At 42.5% G+C, this 19,431-nt stretch overlaps 1 protein-coding gene across 1 annotated transcript in view; it reads right to left on the bottom strand.

Annotated features, from left to right (window-relative positions):
- Window positions 1-12,264: 12,264 nt before the first annotated feature.
- Window positions 12,265-19,431, bottom strand: part of LOC144511175 (potassium/sodium hyperpolarization-activated cyclic nucleotide-gated channel 1-like) — a 299,779-nt gene continuing 292,612 nt past the window's right edge. Inside the window, exons 8-9 of the mRNA XM_078241277.1 lie at window positions 12,857-13,136; window positions 12,265-12,808 (exon numbers count right to left, since the gene is read on the bottom strand). Of these exons, the coding sequence (XP_078097403.1) occupies window positions 12,265-12,808; window positions 12,857-13,136 (824 nt within the window). The remainder of the gene's footprint in view (window positions 12,809-12,856; window positions 13,137-19,431) is intronic.

Here is a 19,431-nt window from a genome sequence, read left to right as displayed (position 1 = left end):
CTGAAATGGAGGGCAGTTCGGGATGGGCAATAAATGCTGGCCCAGCTAATGACACCCACATTCCGTAAATAAATTTACAAATATTTGCAGTACTTTTGAAGATTTCTTGTACGGACTTGCTCAGTGTTCCAGAATAATCAATGATCTGGTGTGATCAATTTCCAGTCTAAAACAGTGCATCTTGAACCAATATTTTGTCATGGATGTTTGTTGATTTGATTTATTATTGTCACATGTATTGAGATACAGTGAAAAGTATTGTTTCTTCCATGTTATACAAACAAAACATACCGTTCATAGAGTACACATGAGAGAAGGAAACAAGAGGGTGCAGATGTAGTGTTACAGTCATAGCTGGGGTGTAGGGAAAGATCAACTTAATATAAGGCAGATCCATTCAAAAGTCTGAGAGCAGCAGGGAAGAAGCTGTTCTTGAGTCAATTGGTATGTGATCTCAGACTTCAGTATCCTTTCCCCAATGGAAAAAGGTGGAAAAAGGCAATGTAGACAGAGTTAATGGATTGGAGATTGGTTTGCATGATGGAGTGGGCTACGTTTTCAACACTTTGTACTTTCTTGCAGTCTTGGTTGGAGCAGAAGCCATACCATGCTTTCTAAGGTGCATCTGTAAAAATTGGTGAGAGTTTTGGCGGACATATCAAATTTCCTTAGCCTCCTGAAAAGTAGAGGTGCTTTCTTAACTGTAGCGTCGGCATGGAGGGACCAGGGCAGGTTGTTGGTGATTTGAACACCGAGAAACTTGAAGCTCTCGACCATTTCCATAGACACTATGCTTCCTGTAGCCAATGAATAGCCGATGACTATCTCCTTCGTTTTACTGACATTGAGGGAGAAATTATTGTCTTCACCAAATGTAAAATTAAAATTCTGCACAGTTTGAAAGGAGACCCTTATGGCATTGATTGGAGGTTATTAGGAGTTTGAAGGATCTTGCAAAGGCACCCACTCCAGCGCTTTGAGGTGCCTACTGTTGATTGTCCGTCTCCGAAGCATATAGGATCCCTGCTGTCCAGGGAATCATGACCATGACTTATTGCAATGCACTGGATCGGACAGACGCTGGTGCTGACCGAAGGAATTCTTTCCATGATGAATTATGATAGTGTTGGCAGTGAGAAAAGCTGATTTGGATTTATTTATGCATCATTGCGTGCCCTGTAAGTGGTGCTGCCTAATCATCCTGCAAATGATTTTCTTAGCTTTCCTATGAAAAATTTGGAACCAATCTTGGTTATTCTGAAGGATTTTAAGAATATGTCTGCATTCCTTTGCAGCTATTTGAACAGGTTACTGCTTAGACAATGAGCCCCGATATCCTTTGACTTTGGCAACTGAGGCAAAAACATTGGCCACATTATTAAGTCTACTAGCAATTACACAGACTGAGTTCAGATCTCATGCCCATCAACATCCTTCCTCCCACTGAACAACTTAACATGGTTTGTGCCATAAAAGCCAGTCCAAATTAATGATTAGTCCCAATAGTTGTTTTTTTTAAATTAATACCTGGAGGTTCTAAAGTGGATTGCAATTTTTGAATGGAGACAGTTGGGGCCAGAAACACTCTTGACATTTTAAGTTTATGTTCAATGATAGTAAAGTTTCAATAAAGCTTAAGATCGTACAGTATAAGGCAGTTCTGTCCAAATATTTAACGTTTATGTTTCCAAACTCTTAGACATGCAAAAATGAGGCTTGAGTATGAGATCCCCAAGACTCAGGTGAAAGCCTTTGAGACGGGATAAGGGAAAAATAGTAAAATATGAAAATGAAAATGACCGGTACTGGTCTGAACTGAAGTTTCATTTTAAGTTAAACAAGAGCAGTTTGGACAAGTGCCAGTCATTTCCTAAGTTCCACTGTTTTTTTACTTTCGGAAAAGTGGGGGGTGGGGGGGGGGGGAGGGTGGTTGTGGTAGCACCAAAGCCTGGTACCTGCCATTGGACTCAATTGTCTGGCAAATCAAGGTGACTTATGTATTGTAAGCTGTGCTGTAGAAGACCTGCAGTTGTACCAAAAGGCTAATACCGGTCCAATAACACATGAAGAAATTCTGAAAAAATGGGGCAAAGGCAGCTGGGCAGCATTAGCAGGAGAATGGTAATGTTCAGATGTATCCAGCAGCGACAGGCAGATGCTGAGCCTTTCTCAGGTGTGTCCATTTTGTGATCAGCAGGATGGTGGCAGTGCACTCATACATTTTAAGGTAATTTGTGCTGCTCGCTCTGCCTCTCAGGAAGACTTCCTGTTGTTCACCTATTGAGAGCTCACACCTGTACTTGTAAATTTTCTAATGACCAACGAGCGACAAGGCGTCTTTGGGTTAAGTTGCCTGCGGGGTCCCAGGGAGAATTGAAAGCAACAACAAGTTGTGTTTATATAACACCTTACCATAATACAACATCCCAGGTCTGTTCACAGGAACATTGTGAAGTAGAATTTGACACCATGTCCTGAATTTTCGCTCCTGATCCCAGAGCACAGAGTTGGGAGAACTCCTAGTCAGGTTTGTTGAGTTGGGAAAAATTTCCACTCTGCAAACCTGACTCGGGAGAGAGTGCCTCGGACAGTCAGATTTTCATTGTTTGTGGGGGGTTGGGAGGTGGTGTAGCTGTTAATAAAGGTCGGGCCCACCACCCCAGAAACAGTTGGGAAGTAGCCACAAGGGCTGTTGGGTGTTGAGACAGTCAGTTAAAAGGCCTGCCTCGGTGTTCTGGTATTTTGCACCATCTGGCCCCTCGAGCCTGCTCAGCCATTCAATAAGATCATGGCTGATCTTTTTGTGGACTCAGCTCCACTTACCCACCTGCTCACCATAACCCAGAAGAACATGTCAACTCATGCCATGTCATGCCCTCCACCCACCTCCCCCATGGTCTCTCAAACCCTTCATGCCAATTTACTGTCAACTCGTACCAATCATTGACACCCTATCCATTTCCATAGCCCTTAATGCCAACTCAGTGCTAACTCGTACCAATCCATGCCCCTCCACCCACCACACTTTACCCTTACACCTTCCATGCCAACTCACCGCGTTATTCATCATAGGGAGACTCAGGAACCATGGTGAGATTAAATAAAATAGTAAGAAGTATCTCTTACAGACTTCACTATATAAAAAAATGTTTACTGATACAAATACATTAAATACATTTAAATCCCCTTGAGTAAGTACTTAGTCCCTTTTAAAATCAAACATTTGTATTTATGACCCCATATCAAAGGCAGCTAATCTCTTTATAACCACTTGGAGCAGTCAGTAAAACTATGAACTTACAGGTCCCCCAGTGTGATAATGGGTAGGATCTTGAGCCCGCACTTTCCATCTGTGAAATTACCATTAGGGCTCAAGAACGATGGTCTCGATGATCCACAGCATTGCCCCCCCCTCCCCCCATCACTCCCAGAATCTCCCTCCCATCCCGATCTTCGTCGACATCCTTCTCACTCCCTTTGCCCTTCGGGCTCAAAAACTGCTGAAACAGGGAAATTGCAAATCTTGCTGGCGCGATCGCGATCTCTGATTTCTGCCACTCCTTTCCGGCAACATAACCAGGTTCACGCCAGCTCTATAATGGGCGACAACCTGATTTCAATATGTTTAAATAAATTTAAATCTAATTAAACACCCCCCTCGCCATATTTTCCCCCTCACGAGATTTCCATGTGTTGCCAATGTAACATACAACAGATTCTCCCACACGTGAACCAGTTGAGGGGATTCCCTTTGGGGGTGCAATAGTCAATATAGCCCAATCTGTCAGTGCCGATCTGTGCCGGAGGCAGTGCCGGGGCAGGCCCTAGAGGGAGCCTCACATGCGGAGATTCATCTTTTTGTGGTGGGGGGACAGACATAGAGACTGATGAGAACGTCGACGAAGATTGGGGTGGCGGAGATTCTGGGGATGATGTTGGGAGGGGGGCAATGCTGGGGATGATTGGGGGTGGAGTGTGGCGCACGGGGAGGGGAAGGTGGTCATGCCGGGGATGATCGAGAGGGTGTAGGAGAAGGTCACAGAAAACTAATGAAGGTGGGGAGATCAGTTTTTGTTTCAGTGATCGGGGTGCCCTTTAAAAGAAGAACTCCGATCTCAGAGACCCCACCTCGCCAGAGTGATGGAGCAAACCATGTCCATTTTTTTTGCCAGTTAAAGTGACAAGATCTGGAGACAGAACTGGCCAGTGGATCTGGAGAGTTTCACGCCAATTTTCTCACCAGAACTGATACTCTGCCAATTTTTTGTATGATTCAGCCCATCCAATAGGTTGTGGAAGAAGTCAAACAGAAATAATACTATAATGAGGGCACTCAGACTTATGTCAACAAATATCTCATAAAATTGCACATGCCTACTTTTTTTTCAAATTCATGTTTGCTGTTTTTTTAATCCTTAAAATTTAAACAGCAGGAGATTTAAAGGTTTGACAATTCCACAAAGCTTATCCTTTCTTCACGCCCATTCATGTCTACTCTCAACAATCCCAAAAGGGGTACCTTACCCCTCTCAGGGGAGACCTTACCACTCCGAAGAATTCTGGTAGGTTCAGATCATCCCTTCAAATATTTAAAGCCCGTGAGTTGTCTTTCTGACTCTTCGATGACCAAAATTGCTTCTGCTTGAAGGCAGCTACAATTTTAAATGTGCCGCTGCAACTGTGAACTGCAAAATATGTCCTGGACCCGTTGCCACCACCCAGCGGATGTGATGGGTGTTGGTTTCAGGGATGAGACTTCCAGACTCCAGGCTCCGGCACCATTTTGGCTAAGGCACGGAGTCCTTCTGTCTTTACAAAATGTCAGGCTAGTGTAAGGGGATTTGTGGGCATATGACTCAGTCAAAGAGATTAGTTTTAGGGAGTGTCATAAAAGAGAATAGAAAGGTTGAGAGGCATAGGGAGGGAATTCCAGAGTTGGGGCTCTAGGCAGCTGAAGGCATGGCCACCAATGCTGGAGCAGTTAAAATCAGAGGTGTTCAAGAGGCCAGAATTAGAGGAGTATTGTTATATTGGAGGGTTGTAGTGCTGTGGGAGGTTACAGGTATAGGGAAGTAGCAAGGCAGTGAAGGGATTTGAAAACAAGATGGGAAGTTTAAAATCGAGGCATTGCTTAACCACACAGAGGTAATGGGTAAATCAGATTTGGTGCAAGTAAGGATAAAGTCAGGAGAGGTTTGAACAACCTGGAGTCTATAGAGGGTAGATTGTGGGAGGGTGGATGTGAGTATGTTGCATAGTCAAGTCTTGTAGTAACAATGAGGGCTTAAGGAATAGACCCACTGAGGCTACGGTAGTGGCAATGTTTTGGATGTTAAACTAGGTGGTGCAAATATGTGGCCAATAGTTTATCTTGGTGTGAAATAGGCCAACAAGGTTTCAAATAGCCTCAAACAGTTGCCAGGGAGAGTTGGATTTTGTAGTGGGGATTAAAGGCAATGGCTTCAGTTTTCCCAATGATTAATTAGAGGCAATTACTAATTCTTCAATATTGGATGTCAGACAAGCAGTCCAATAATTTAGAGACAGTGGAGGATTGGAGAGAGTTGGGTGACATCAGAAGACATATGAAAATTGATGCAGTGCTTTTGGAGGGGCAGAAATGAAATGAAAAAGAGGAGGGGGTCAAGGAAGGATCCTTGGGAGGCACCCATACAGAAGGAGTGGGAAGAGAAACCATTGATTCTAGTTGTTTAGATAGATAAGAATGGAACCAGGCAAGTGCAGTCCTAGCCAGTGAGAGGCTAGTGAGAGTTGAGAACACAACAAGATCTGTCATGATTTTATTGAATGGCAGAGCAGGTTCAAGGGGCTGGATGGCCTACTCCTGTTCCTAAGTCCTATGTTCCTATGCGTTGGAAGAGAATGGTGTGGTTAACTGTGTAAAAGGCTGCAGTTGGAGTGGGAAGGATGTGGAGGGATAGTTTATCATTGCCAAAGTAACATGGCGTGCTTATGATTTAGATAAGATCCGATTTGGTACTGTGACATGACAGAAACTTGTTTGGAAGGATTCATGGAGCTCTGGGACAAATGGGCACAGATTTGGGAGGTTATTTTTCTTTTTAAAATATTGTTTTATTTATTCTTTCTTGGGATGTGGATGTTGCTGGCTAGGTCAGTATTTATTGTCCATTCCTAATTGCCCTTGAACTGAGTGGCTTACCACTCCATTCCAGAGGGCAGTTAAGAATTGTGAGTATAGAGTCACATGTAGGCCAGACTGGGTAAGGAATGTAGATTTCTTTCCCTAAAGGGGCATTTGTGAACCAGATGGGTTTTAACAACAATCGAGAATGGTTTCATGGTCACCATTACTAAGACTTGATATTCAATTACAGATTATCAATTGAATTCAAATTCCATCAGTTGCTGTGGTGGAATTTGAACCCATATACCCAGAACATTACATTGGCCATGTTATAGAGGAAAGGGAGGTTGGAAATTGGGCAGCTGTTCACAAGTACGATGGTGTCAATGTTTGGTTTTTTTGACAAGAGAGGTGGTGACAGCATATTTGAAGGAGGGACAATACCTGTGGAGAGGGAACAATTATATAACTAACATGGGAATCAAGAACAGGCGTTGGGGTTGTCAATGGTCAGGTGGGAAAAAAATTGAGGAAACAGGGGGAGGGTGTCATGGGCAATATCAGCTTTTAGATGGCATGAGGATGGCTGAAGAGCAAATGTAGATCAATGGGAGTTCAGGGTGAGGGTAGAGAAACACTTCAGAGGAAGCTTGGTCTGGTGAGCTGGTGGATAGAAAGGAAGTCGCAGAAGTAGCTGGGTGCCTGCTCTTGATCTTACTGACAAAGAAGTCCAAGGTCAGAATTTTATGGTCCCCTGGTGATGGGTTTGCAGGCTTTGGACTAATAAAATTCCCCAGTGGCTTTTTCATCACACTCCTGGTTACTCATGACCTGTTTTCAATTTTATTTGGGGTGGCACACCTGCCCTTGCCTCAATTGAGGTCTCAAGAGGCCAAGTATTTGCCAGTTAAAGATGGGTTCCAGACTAGTCTCATTTTTGAGGCTGGTGGGGAGATTAATGGGCATGGACCCCCTCTCCGAATTGGGCATTCCCGCCAGCTCTGACTCCTATGAGTGCTGCCTCCTAGCTCTCCTCTTCATCACGATCCCCACTCCTCACCTCATTCCCTAACTGTACATCTTGCCCCAAGAGCCCTTCACGAGTTGACAAGGTACCGCATGGTAGGTTGTTGCATAAGGTTAAATCTCATGTGATCCAGGGTGAGGTATCTAAATGGATACAAAATTGGCTTCTTGACAGAAGCCAGAGGGTGGTGGTAGAGGGTTGTTTTTCAAACTGGAGTCCTGTGACCAGCGGTCCGCCTCCGGGGTCAGTGCTGGGTCCACTGTTACTTGTCATTTATATTAATGATTTGGATGAGAAAATAGGAGGCATGGTTAGTAAGTTTGCAGATGACACCAAGGTTGGTGGCAAAGTGGACAGTGAAAAAAGTTATCTCGGATTGCAACAGGATCTTGATCAATTGGGCCAGTGGGCTGACGAATGGCAGATGGAGTTTAATTTAGACAAATGCGAGGTGATGCATTTTGGTAGATTGAACCAGGACAGGACTTACTCAGTTAATGGTAGGGCATTGGGGAGAGTTACAGAACAAAGAGATCTAGGGGTACAGGTCCATAGCTCCTTGAAAGTGGAGTCACAGGTGGACAGAGTGGTGAAGAAGGCATTCGGCATGCTTGGTTTCATCGGTCAGAACATTGAATAGAGGAGTTGGAACGTCTTGTTGAAGTTGTACAAGACATTGGGAAGGCCACACTTGGAATACTATGTGCAGTTCTGGTCACCCTATTATAGAAAGGATCTTATTAAACGAGAAAGAGTGCAGAAAAGATTTACCAGGATGCTACCTGGACTTGATGGTTTGAGTTACAAGGAGAGGCTGGATAGACTGGGACTTTTTTCTCTGGAGCGTAGGAGGCTTAGGGGTGATTCTATAAGGTCTATAAAATAATGAGAGGCATAGATAAGGTAGATAGATAAGGTAGATAGTCAACATGTTTTCCCAAAGGTAGGGGAATCTAAAACTAGAGGGCACAGGTTTAAAGTGAGAGGGGAGAGATACAAAAGTGTCCAGAGGAGCAATTTTTTCACACAGAAGGTGCTGAGTGTCTGGAACAAGCTGCCAGAGGTAGTAGAAGAGGCGGGTACAATTTTGTCTTTTAAAAAGCATTTAGACAGTTACATGGGTAAGATCGGTATAGAGGGATATGGGCCAAATACGGGCAATTGGGATTAGCTTAGGGGTTTAAAAAAAAAGGGCGTCATGGACAAGTTGGGCCAAAGGACCTGTTTCCATGCTGTAAATGGTGTGATGATGTAAGAGGCAGGAGAGAAGACATTAAGAAGATGGTCTGTAGCAGAGAGAATAAGTTGCGGTTATCTTACATTACAGGAGAGCCCTGGAATAGTGAGCCAATAATGCTTCATGTGGTCCAGTCAGAGCTGGCAGTGAATGACTAAAGACCATAATAGTTCAAGTCTGCATCCCTTGGATGAAAGGAACAGAGATGAAGGCCATACTAGGGGGATCAGCCAAGGTGAGAGAAAGTAACGGTTTTAGTGGCGACCATGGTTTCAAAGGTGAAGCTAAGAGTGAGGTTGAGCAAATCGATATCTGCAAAAATAGTGGTGAAAGTAGAGCCAAAGATAGTTGGGATTTTGAAGTTTCAAGTGAATTGTGGAGGGGTATTTCCCAGGAGTGGACACAGAGATTAGTAGTGTTGCGACATAGAAGAGGAATGTGGGTGGAGAACCTCCAGGATGAATATTCTGTTACAGAAGAAATACTGGTCCCAGACATTAAGGATTGACAAGCCAGCTAGCCTGGCTCAGATTCTTGCCATGGGTAGAAAGTAGCAGGAAATTTACCACTGCTGTATAAATATTTCAGTGCATTAAGCACCAGCAATATAATTGGTATTTTTAACTTTGGCTAGGGAGCAGAATGGATGGCAGTGAATTGACTGGTCAATAAATACTCTGCCTTCTGCAGCAACCCACCAAGGCTCCTTCAACAGCACCTTCCAAACCCACGAGCTCTACCACCTAGAAGAACAAGGAGAGCAGATGCATTGGAGCACCACCACCTGGAAGTTCTCCTTCCCAGTCATGTGTCATTCTAACTATATTGCCACTGACACCATCACTGGGCAAAAACCCTGGAACTCTCTTCCTGACAGCACCATGAGGGTACTTACACCAGATCGACTGCTCAGCAGCACATTCTCAAGGCTCATTAGGTCCATAAATATTGGCCTTGCCAGCAATTCACTCAATCCACAAACAAGTAAAAATACTTTGTTTTGGGAAAACAGAAACCTAAGAGCTAGAAACCTGTGTAAGCAAAGGGCAATCCATTCCTGGATAGGACATGTCTGATTGTAGACTATAAAATGAAACAATGGATTTCCATGCAAGCTCGTCAGCGGTTATCACTGCTGTCTCACAGTGCCAGGGACCTGGGTTCGATTTCCGGTTTGGGTCACTGTCTGTGTGGAGTTTGGACATTCTCCCCGTGTCTGCGTGGGTTTCCTCCAGGTGCTCTGGTTTCCTCCCACAGTCCAAAGATGTGCAGGTTAGGTGGATTGGCCACGCTTAATTGCCCCTTAATGCCCCAGTAGGTTAGGGCGATTAGCGGGGTAAATATGTGGGGTTACGGAAATAGCTTTGGTGCAGACTCAATGAGCTGAATGGCCTCCTTCTACACTCTAGCATTATATGATTCTGATTCTAGGTTTACAGGATGCACAGCTGAAGAACCTCACTGATTAGCAACTCACTTTGGATAATGTTGATTTTTAATATTTTGCTCCTTTTATGTTCAAATGTCCATTAAAGTTTCATTACAAGCAAAGACAGCAAAAAAAATAATTTAGCTCATCCACTATGTTGTCTTTCAACAAGAATGTTACATTCAATGTTTCTTCCAGTAGCACCATTATCCAACATTGTACATCCAAACAGCGCCTGCTTTTGCCACATGGAGTTAATGAACATGAGAACTACAGTTAAACTGTGCAGCATTATCACATCTTAATGTAAATATATACAAAGATTAACTATTTGAGGTCATGGTGTCAACACCAGAATTCAGTATATATATATATATATATCTTTTATATTTTACATAATGATAATCCTATTCAATCTTATTCAATTTCTGCATATATATTGATATATACATTAATTTGTGCCATCTGCAATGGGCATAAACCTGACTTTAGAACAGATACATGGATGGCTTTATCCATTGATATTGGCTTTCTGGATTTCCAATCACTTTCTCTGAAATTATGAAGATGGAGATTTAAAAAAAAAACAATTTAACTTTCTTTTGCATACATACAAATATAAAATGACCACAATTTAGGCACACCATAACTTATGAATGTCTTTTACAAAGATAATCCTTTTGAAATAATTACAAAGGAAAGCAAAATAATGTTAAATGAATCCAAAGACACAAGAAGGAACCTCACAAAACACAATTTCCTATTGAAATAATCATTTTCCTTTATTTGTTCCGTCTGATTCCTTTAGTAATAATCATTGTTTTGCATTCCAAAAAAAATGTCGCCATTTGTGCTGCATGTGATAAACTTATAGTTCAAGTTAAAGCCATATTCTCTCCTGTGGGAAAGTGACATAATTTATAAACATGATTTTAGTCAAATGTATCCGTTATTCATCAAGATCATAGACAACCACAGTATTAATCGTTGAGGTGTGAAAAATTATCAGACAAATACTGTAGCCTTGTTGAAAGAGATAAACATGTCTGTGAATTTCAGTTTGATCAGACATTCGGGACTGGTTTAATTTTGGTACAAAACCGAATCACACTGAAAGGATATGGGGCTTCTCATGACCTTCCAAACCAGTGTTAAGACCAATGACCTCACAATTTTAAAAAGATGTTTCAAAAATAAGTTTACAGAGACAAAAAGTAGAAGCAGTTTACAATCGATATGAACTTCTTAAGGAGTTTAAAAATACCATTAAAATTATATGAGAGTATGGCTTTAAATCTTATCTTTAATGATGTATCATAACATCATACACAGAAATAAATGTGGATTTTATTTTCCTCTAAAATCAACACGTATGAACTACAAATTTTAAACATAGAAGATATGTTACCAAATACAATGAAAACAAGGAAACAAAATAAAGGAAAAAGATCTGTTTAACCTGACCTGTAGGTGTTATCTAACCAATAAACCACTGTTTTAATGAAATAAGACATTGCAAATTGCACAGCACAGTATTCACCGACATCAAGTGATGTCTTTGAATGTATTTTTTTTAAACTACCTTCCTGGCCTACAAATTTATTTATTTTATTAAAGCTTAATGGGAAATGATGATACAAGTAAGGAAGAAAATAACATGAATGAAAAATTCCTAGTTACCACAATAAGCAATTTTGTATTTATAGTAACATTGAAGATATGGATGCATTCTTTTGTCCATTTGCATGTCGTAGGTAAATGTTCTTTAGCGGAATTCATTAAAATGAAGCATACATTTAACATTGAAGCTGAAACAAGGAATGTCTTATCTATTTAGAAGAGATGTCAGATTTTTTTTTCAAGTTGGTCCTTAGTCCATCTATGAACATGCAGAAATATCACCCAGTATAATACTGGAACAGAATTTACAGAATTATCTATTGAAAGTTCATTACAAAACATATTAGATGTTGCATGCTTTGCTGATAAAGGACACAATATCTTGATGAATAGTTCTCGAGCAAGAAACACTGAATGGTGTAGATGATGCTATATGGAGCAGCATTGATATACTTTTTAAAAACTCAGTCCTGAACTGGATATGCATTGTTGTGCACTCAAAGAGATTTTTGTTTCAACAATATTATTGATCCAGCTGATGAGTTATTGTTACATTGCTCTTATTTTACAAGAGTTTATAAAACAATTCAACATGTCCAAAATCCATGGGGAAGGAAGACTGGTGATATACTAATTAGAACTCTGAAAACTATGATTTATAATCTTTTATTCTGTCATATCTTACATTCGTTGAGCTGTGCATGTGATGAGGACAGCAGTGTCCAATCTGTCAGGAGATGATAAGACTATCCTCATGAATGATGAGGTTGACTTATAGTACATTGGTGAAGAATCTCAGTATTTAACGATAACAAGTCGGTACTGAACAAAAACCTTTAAGGTCATAAATTGGAGGGAAATCGTGGTCTTCCTTGATTAGTATCTGTATTTAAGACTGTAGATGTCTCCACGTTTTGGGCTGGTGGAGCTACCTGTGGCCCTCGGAGTGGTGGCAAAGCTCCTGAGGACATATGCCGGAAGAGGGCCACCCTTTGAGGAACAGTGCTTCGGATCCCTCCTTGAGGCCCCGCACCTTGCGTTGTGGGGAGAGGTGCAGGTACAGTTGCTAATGATTCTCCGGAAGATGGATGCGGTCTGACAATTAATGGTGTCACCTCGTGAGGCAGAGAGGGCTGAGATGCTGAGAGAGGTCTTGCTTCTCTGCTCAGGCTGCTTGTTTGCAAGCCCTGTGTGCTTTTGTTAGAATCGCGCCGTTGGGCTGGGGTGTGTAGTTGCTGTTGCTGCATCAAGGACATCTGTGACACATTTGGTGAACCATATTGGAAAGTTCGGCCTGCCAATGGACTTTGAACAGAAGGACTGGAAACTACAGCATTAAAAGAACCGGGTGATGGCACCACTGCCTGTGGGCTAGGCGTGGATGAACTCTGATTGCGTGCAGTCTGAACCAATTGGGGTGGCCTTGTGTATGACTGAGAAGATGGTGAATTGGTATTCAAATTTGGTGAAGAAGTCTGCTGAAAATCTAACTGTGCTATACTTGGTGGATGTGACTGCATAGAAGCTCTGATGACTGAGTTGCCAGAGAATGGGGGAAATACCCCAAAAGATGTATTAAGGGGTGTTTCCATCAATTGCACCATCTCCCGGTCCTGCTTCACCATCTTTTTGAGAAGTTCAGTCTCTTGGTTATCAAAAACACCGGTGTTCAGATCTCGTTGGACCTTATGTAGAAGGAGCGAATTCTTCTTTCCTGTAAAACAAAACAATATAACTTCTGGCATGGTGCAACGTAATAAATACATCATTCTACATGCATAATGATAATTTTGATAAAATAACAGAAGATAACCCTTTAACAACAACATAAAAACATATAAGGGTTATCCACCTATCTTTCCAGATGAACCCTCCTTTATCTGCCTGCATTCCTGGATGTAGTTCACTCTGGAAAAGTAAAGATGGAACCTTTTACTGACATCTTAACAATTATATATTACACAAATAGTCACTGTTTTTTTCTTAGTTATCGTGTCAAAACATCCCGTAAGTTGACAATACCTTTTTGGACTGAGTCAAAATCCATAATAGATCATTTTAAAGTCAGCGAGGGGATATTTTGACACCACAACTGTTAAAAAAAAGTCAATATTTGTATATTATATAGAAAATAATGGAAGGAATGCATGATAAAGATGCATACGGTCCCAAACAATCCATCACCAATCATTTGTTAATTTCTTTACAGCATTGTATATTGCTTTGATGAACTGTGAAACTGAGGAGTAGCAGATGAAAATATTGTCAAAACCAACTGAATACACAGCTTGATGTCTGCAATTAAAACAATTGATTCATTATATTGGAGAATGACAATTAAAGCTTTGTTCTGGTGCATGCTTTAATGTCAAAGTGAGGGCATTCTGAAAAAAACCCTTTTAAAACAGGTGCCTTCAGCATATTGTTAAAGTGCTGTCAATTTTTCTCTTTGATTAATCACCAATCAGCTATGGAGGTAATTTTAAGGAATTGGGCTCCCGACAGGCAACACTGCATTTGGAATCTAAATCTGTAAAATTACCCAGATACCTTCCTTCCTCGGTCTACTGGATACATTTTTCATGTAACATGGCCTCATTATATGGCACTATGATAGCATTAGTCAGAGAGAACAAGCCTGAGGGAAAACAATGTTGGAAGCCAATATGTAAATGCAGCTGACTTGAAGGAGTTTGGAGCTGGAGCCTTGAAGGAGTGTGAGAATTGGGGAGTGAAGTAATAAACAAAACTAAAAGCGACGTCAGCACAGGGAAAATGTTGATTGATGAGTGGCTGGTGAAGTTTTTTAGCTTTTTTTGTTAAATTTAGCTAGTCCAATAAATAGTGGCATGAAAGGGTGCCTCAGTCCCATGGAGTATGCATCCTGTTCCCTGTGGGAACGCAAAGATGCTTCTCAAGCTCTGGACAACCACATGCCCAGGAAGTGTCATCACCCGGAGGAACTGGAGTTCCACCTTTCAGAGCGTAAGCAGCTGGCATCACTGTGGTGTGGTCATGAGGTTTTGAGCTATGTGAGTAGCATGTTTCTGAATGTCATCACCTTGCAGCTTAAGGGTACGTGGGCAAAGAGAGAATGGGTGAATGCCTTGTAATCGTGGAGGACCAGGCAGGATATATCCCACTCTTCAACTGGGATTCAGTTCAGAATTATGGTGAGGGTAATGATTCCCCTGTGGATTGCAGCCAGCCCACAGTGTAACTGGTAGCTCAGTAGCACACGGATGAAAAATTGGGAAAGCAATAGCGATAGGGGTCTATAATCAGGGAACAGACACATATTTTTGTGGCTGCAGACATGAGTCCATGATGGTACGTGCCTCATTGGTGCCAGGGTAAAGGATGTCACTGAGCAGCTGTAGAGACTTCTGAGTGGAGAGGGTGGACAGGCAAAGGTCATGGTCCATATCAAAACCATTGAAATAGGAAGTAAGAGGGATGAGGTTCCACAAGCAGATTTTATGAAAATGGGAAGGAGACCAGCAAGCAGGACCTCAAAAGTAGTGATCTCAGAATTACTCCTGATACCATACATTACTGAGTATGGTAATAGGAGATTACAGCAGACAAATATGTGGCTGGAGAGACAGCGCAGGAGGGAGGGTTTTAGATTCCTGCAAAACGAGACTGGTTCTAGGGGAGGCGGGACCTATACAAGCTAGATGAGTTGCACCTAAAAGGAGCTGGGACGAATGTCCTCGCAGGGCAGTCTGCTGGTGCTATTGGGTTAGGGTTTAAGTTAACTTGGCATGGGGATAATATGAGAATTGGCTGTGTGGTTGATAGTGAGGAAGAAACATATAGACTGCAAGCAGATATTAATGGACTACTAAACTGAGCATAATAATGAGATGAAGGGCCTAAATAGCTTGGTAGATGGACAGATTTCTCTTGACTGAGGTGTCAATAACCAGGCGGCTTAGATTTAAAGTAATTAGTGGAAACATTAAGGGGGAATTGGGAACATGTGGTGAGGGTCTGGAACTTGCTGGCTGAAAGGGTGATTGGTAGAGGAGGAAACTCAATAAACTTAAACCACGCTTGGATGTACACCTGAGGGGCCATAACCTGCAGGGCAACAATTCAAGAGGCGATAGGCTGGATTAGACTGGAAATTTATTTTTTGGGTGGCATGAACATAATGGGCTGAATGGCTTCCTTCTGAGCCATAGATTTTTCTATGGGGAGAACTTTTAGCCTCCAACTAGTGTGAGCATGGAAGTGGGCGGGCAGACGCAAACTGTTTTCACCATTGGCCGGTCTGCCACTTTCTCGACACATCCTCCCCCAGGCCATTTCCCAAGTGACAACACCATCCACCTGCAAAGTATCGTAGCCAACGGAGTCTGCTAAAGGCCAATTCGGGTCTATTGTCAGAGGCTAACTGGAATGTTCCAGTTGGTCATCAGGCCGCACCCGCCCCCCCCACCCCCAACCAATCGGGGAACAGGCCAGCTGCCTGGAGGCAGCCTCCCGGTGGCAGACAGAGGTGCCGATGCCCAAGGAAAACTTTTAAGCCCTCCCCACCTGCCTAGCTTCAGCTGTACCCATGGGCTGCCCTGAGAAGAGGTTCCCACTCTACAATGGTTGCTTAGCTGCAAAGGGCACTTTTTATTTTGAAGTTAAAACATTTGGAGGGAGGGCAAATCCGTTTTGGGGTGCCCCCTCTCTCACTTACCTGGAAAGACAACCTGCTGCTTCTTCATTGCTGGAGGACCTCTTATTGGCCCTCCAACTTCCAGAGCCCATCCATCCTCCTTAATTAGGTGGAGAGTCCACCCTCTAGCCATTAATTGGCCAATTCAGGCAAAATCACAGCCGAGTTTCTTCCCACACAGCGTGGGATTCTGACCCCAATTTGGCCCTGATTTTGGGGTCCTGAAGCCCGTGGGGCATACCTTGCCCTAATTTCTGTTTCCTGCCTCCAAGCCTGGGCACACTGGGTGCAGTGAGTTCCAGAAAATCAGGCAATAGGGCATACGTGCAGAGAAACCCAAACAATCTTCCTTCAATAATGTAAACTGGGTGGAAAATGTTTCAAGTGTGCTCTCATCCAATTTTCCAATATTCCTTGCACGGAGATGATCCAGCAAAATGTCCCCTTAGATCGGAGCTGCTGATTATGAGAGTTGATCTATGCAAATGATTGAACAGATGAAATTGGTAATAATAGACAGGGGAATACAGCCAGAGAAAGAGATTTCGAACAAAATCATGTACAGGATGATTATTAGCCCAAATTCCCAAGAAATAGTTTTTTTTGGAAAACTGCCGTTGTGGGACAAACAAAAGGTTGAGCAACAAAAATGTTCTTACTTTTTCCCTCCTCAGGGTTTAAAACATACAGGTTCAGGGTGGAATCATGCTGTACTTTTGTGTTGATACGAAGCATTTCAAGGTTAATCTCAGAAAGTAGTAGTATAATGTCACTGTCAGGGCATTTGATTTTGTGCATACTAAGTGGCCTAGGGCCTACCTCCCACAGGGCATCCTCACAGTGCATCAATGTTCACACTGGCTAAGGATATAACTCCACTCCGATACAAAGCCTCAATTTAAAAATGTCTAGATAATCCATTGGATCTCCGAGAAACTTGTGCAACTTTGTACAGAATGGTTTTAATATTGGATCAAAAAGCTCTTCTCTGCCTCCCCACTACTTCAACACTCTCTTAATATTAAAACCTGACCGCAGAAAGACCAGAGGTCCACTTATATTTTGAATCACACATAGGTAGCTCCATAGTAGCAGTATTACTGAACTGATCAAACCGCACGCAGCATGAAAAGACTGTGCGGACTGCATGGTGCAGCCAACAGGAACTGTCCCAAGTTAATAGATGCAGCATTACCGTCTCAAATTCTTTTTGATCTGATGCTTCATATAGTAATAGACACAATGAGATTAAAGAGATAAATACAGATAAAAAGAAATGTGTGAATGCTGCTAATCTGAAATAAAAACAGAAATTGCCGGAAATAAACAGCAGGTCAGTCAGCAACTGAAAGAGAAAGATAAATTAATGGGTTTTGTAAAGGCATGTAGATAATTAGGTATTTTTGCAGCATAATTTCAACATTTAGTTACAAAGCTTATTAAATTGTTCACTCAATATATATAGATTCTAAATTTAGAAAGCAAATTCATTAAACAGTGACATCAAAGAACCATTTAACTTCTCTGTGTTGTGAACATTTCTATGAAACAACCTGGCAAAGAATTTTGTATTCACAGTAACCACTCCAGATCACTGAGTTCTCTAAAGGTATAATTAAAATGATGTACCTACAATAGATTATCAATCATTTTATTTCTTAATTTGGCTGCTTTGCACAACTATAAATGTCCACTTGGCTCACAAACTTTGTATTCGTTAGCACAGTAAGAGAAATCTGTCAGAGAATTTACAATTTGGACATGCAGTACCATGGTGAAATGATCAGAACACTTGATAATCATCACGATTCTGTTCACAATTTCAATCTGTCCAGGTGTAATCTTATGAAACTAAAGTGATGTCCCGGCAATATGTGCAATTAAACAATAAACAAGTAACTGAGTCAGCTCTGGGTACGAGTATACAACACATGGACATTAGGGGATGGGATTGTTTGCAAAGTAAAGTAAAAGTAAAGTAAAGTTTATTTATTAGTCAAAGAGAGGCTTACATTAACACTGCAATGAAGTTACTGTGAAATTCCCCGAGTCGCCACACTTCGGCGCCTGTTTGGGTCAATGCACCGAACCAGCATGACTTTCAGACTGTGGGAGGAAACCACAGCACCCGGAGGAAACCCACGCAGACACGGGGGGAACGTGTAAACTCCACACAGTGACTCAAGCCGGGGATTGAACCTGGGTCCCTGGTGCTGTGAGACAGCAGTGCCAACCACTGTGCCACCGTGCTGCCTTATGTCACCGTGCTGCCATATTCACCGGATTATTAGAATTATTAGAATATTTTATTAGAACTCCTACAGTGCAGAAGGAGGCCATTCGGCCCATCAAATCTGCACCAACCACAATCCCTCCCAGGCCTTATTCCCGCAACCCCACATATTTACCCTGTTAATCCCCAATCAACCTAACCCGCACATCTTTGGACTGTGGGAGGAAACCCGAACATCCGGGGGAAACCCACGCAGACATGGGGAGAACATGCAAACTCCACACAGACAGTGACCCAAGGCCGGAATTGAACCCAGGTCCCTGGCGCTGTGAGGCAGCTGTGCTAACCACTGTGCCACCCTGCCACTGAATGGATTATTCCAGGAACATATTTTACAATACATTCTCACAGGATAATTACAGTTGGAAAAGGCCATTCAGTCCATCTGAATTCATCCACCTTCGCAAGGTCAAGGATGGACAACAAATGTTGGCCTAGCCAGCGATGTCCACATCCTGTGAAATAACTTAAAAATCCATCCTGAAAGATGCTAATGTCCTCCCATTGTAGCAATAAATTGTTACTTAAATTATTACCTTTTTTATTAATTCATGGGAATTAATGTGCATTGATTGGGGCGGCACGGTAGCACAGTGGTTAGCACTGCTGCTTCACAGCTCCAGGGACCTGGGTTCGATTCCCGGCTTGGGTCACTGTCTGTGTGGAGTTTGCACATTCTCCTCGTGTCTGCGTGGGTTTCCTCCGGGTGCTCCGCTTTCCTCCCACAGTCCAAAGATGTGCGGGTTAGGTTGATTGGCCATGTTAAAATTGCCCCTTAGTGTCCTGAGATGCGTAGGTTAGAGGGATTAGTGGGTAAATATGTAGGGATATGGGAGTAGGGCCATGGTGGGACTGTGGTCAGTGCAGACTCGATGGGCCAAATGGCCTCTTTCTGCACTGTAGGGTTTCTATGATGGCTGGACCAGCATTTATTGCCATCTCTCCTTGCCCTTTGGAAGGTGGCTATGAGATCTCTTCTTGAATAGCTACAGTCCAGGTATACCCACGATGCTGCTAGGGAGGTCGTTCCAGGATTTTGAT

This window comes from Mustelus asterias, chromosome 1, assembly GCF_964213995.1.
Source record: "Mustelus asterias chromosome 1, sMusAst1.hap1.1, whole genome shotgun sequence".
Lineage (NCBI taxonomy): Eukaryota > Metazoa > Chordata > Chondrichthyes > Carcharhiniformes > Triakidae > Mustelus > Mustelus asterias.
The sequence above is the reverse complement of the archived record's forward strand: the minus strand, read 5'-3'. Positions and strand labels throughout refer to the sequence as shown.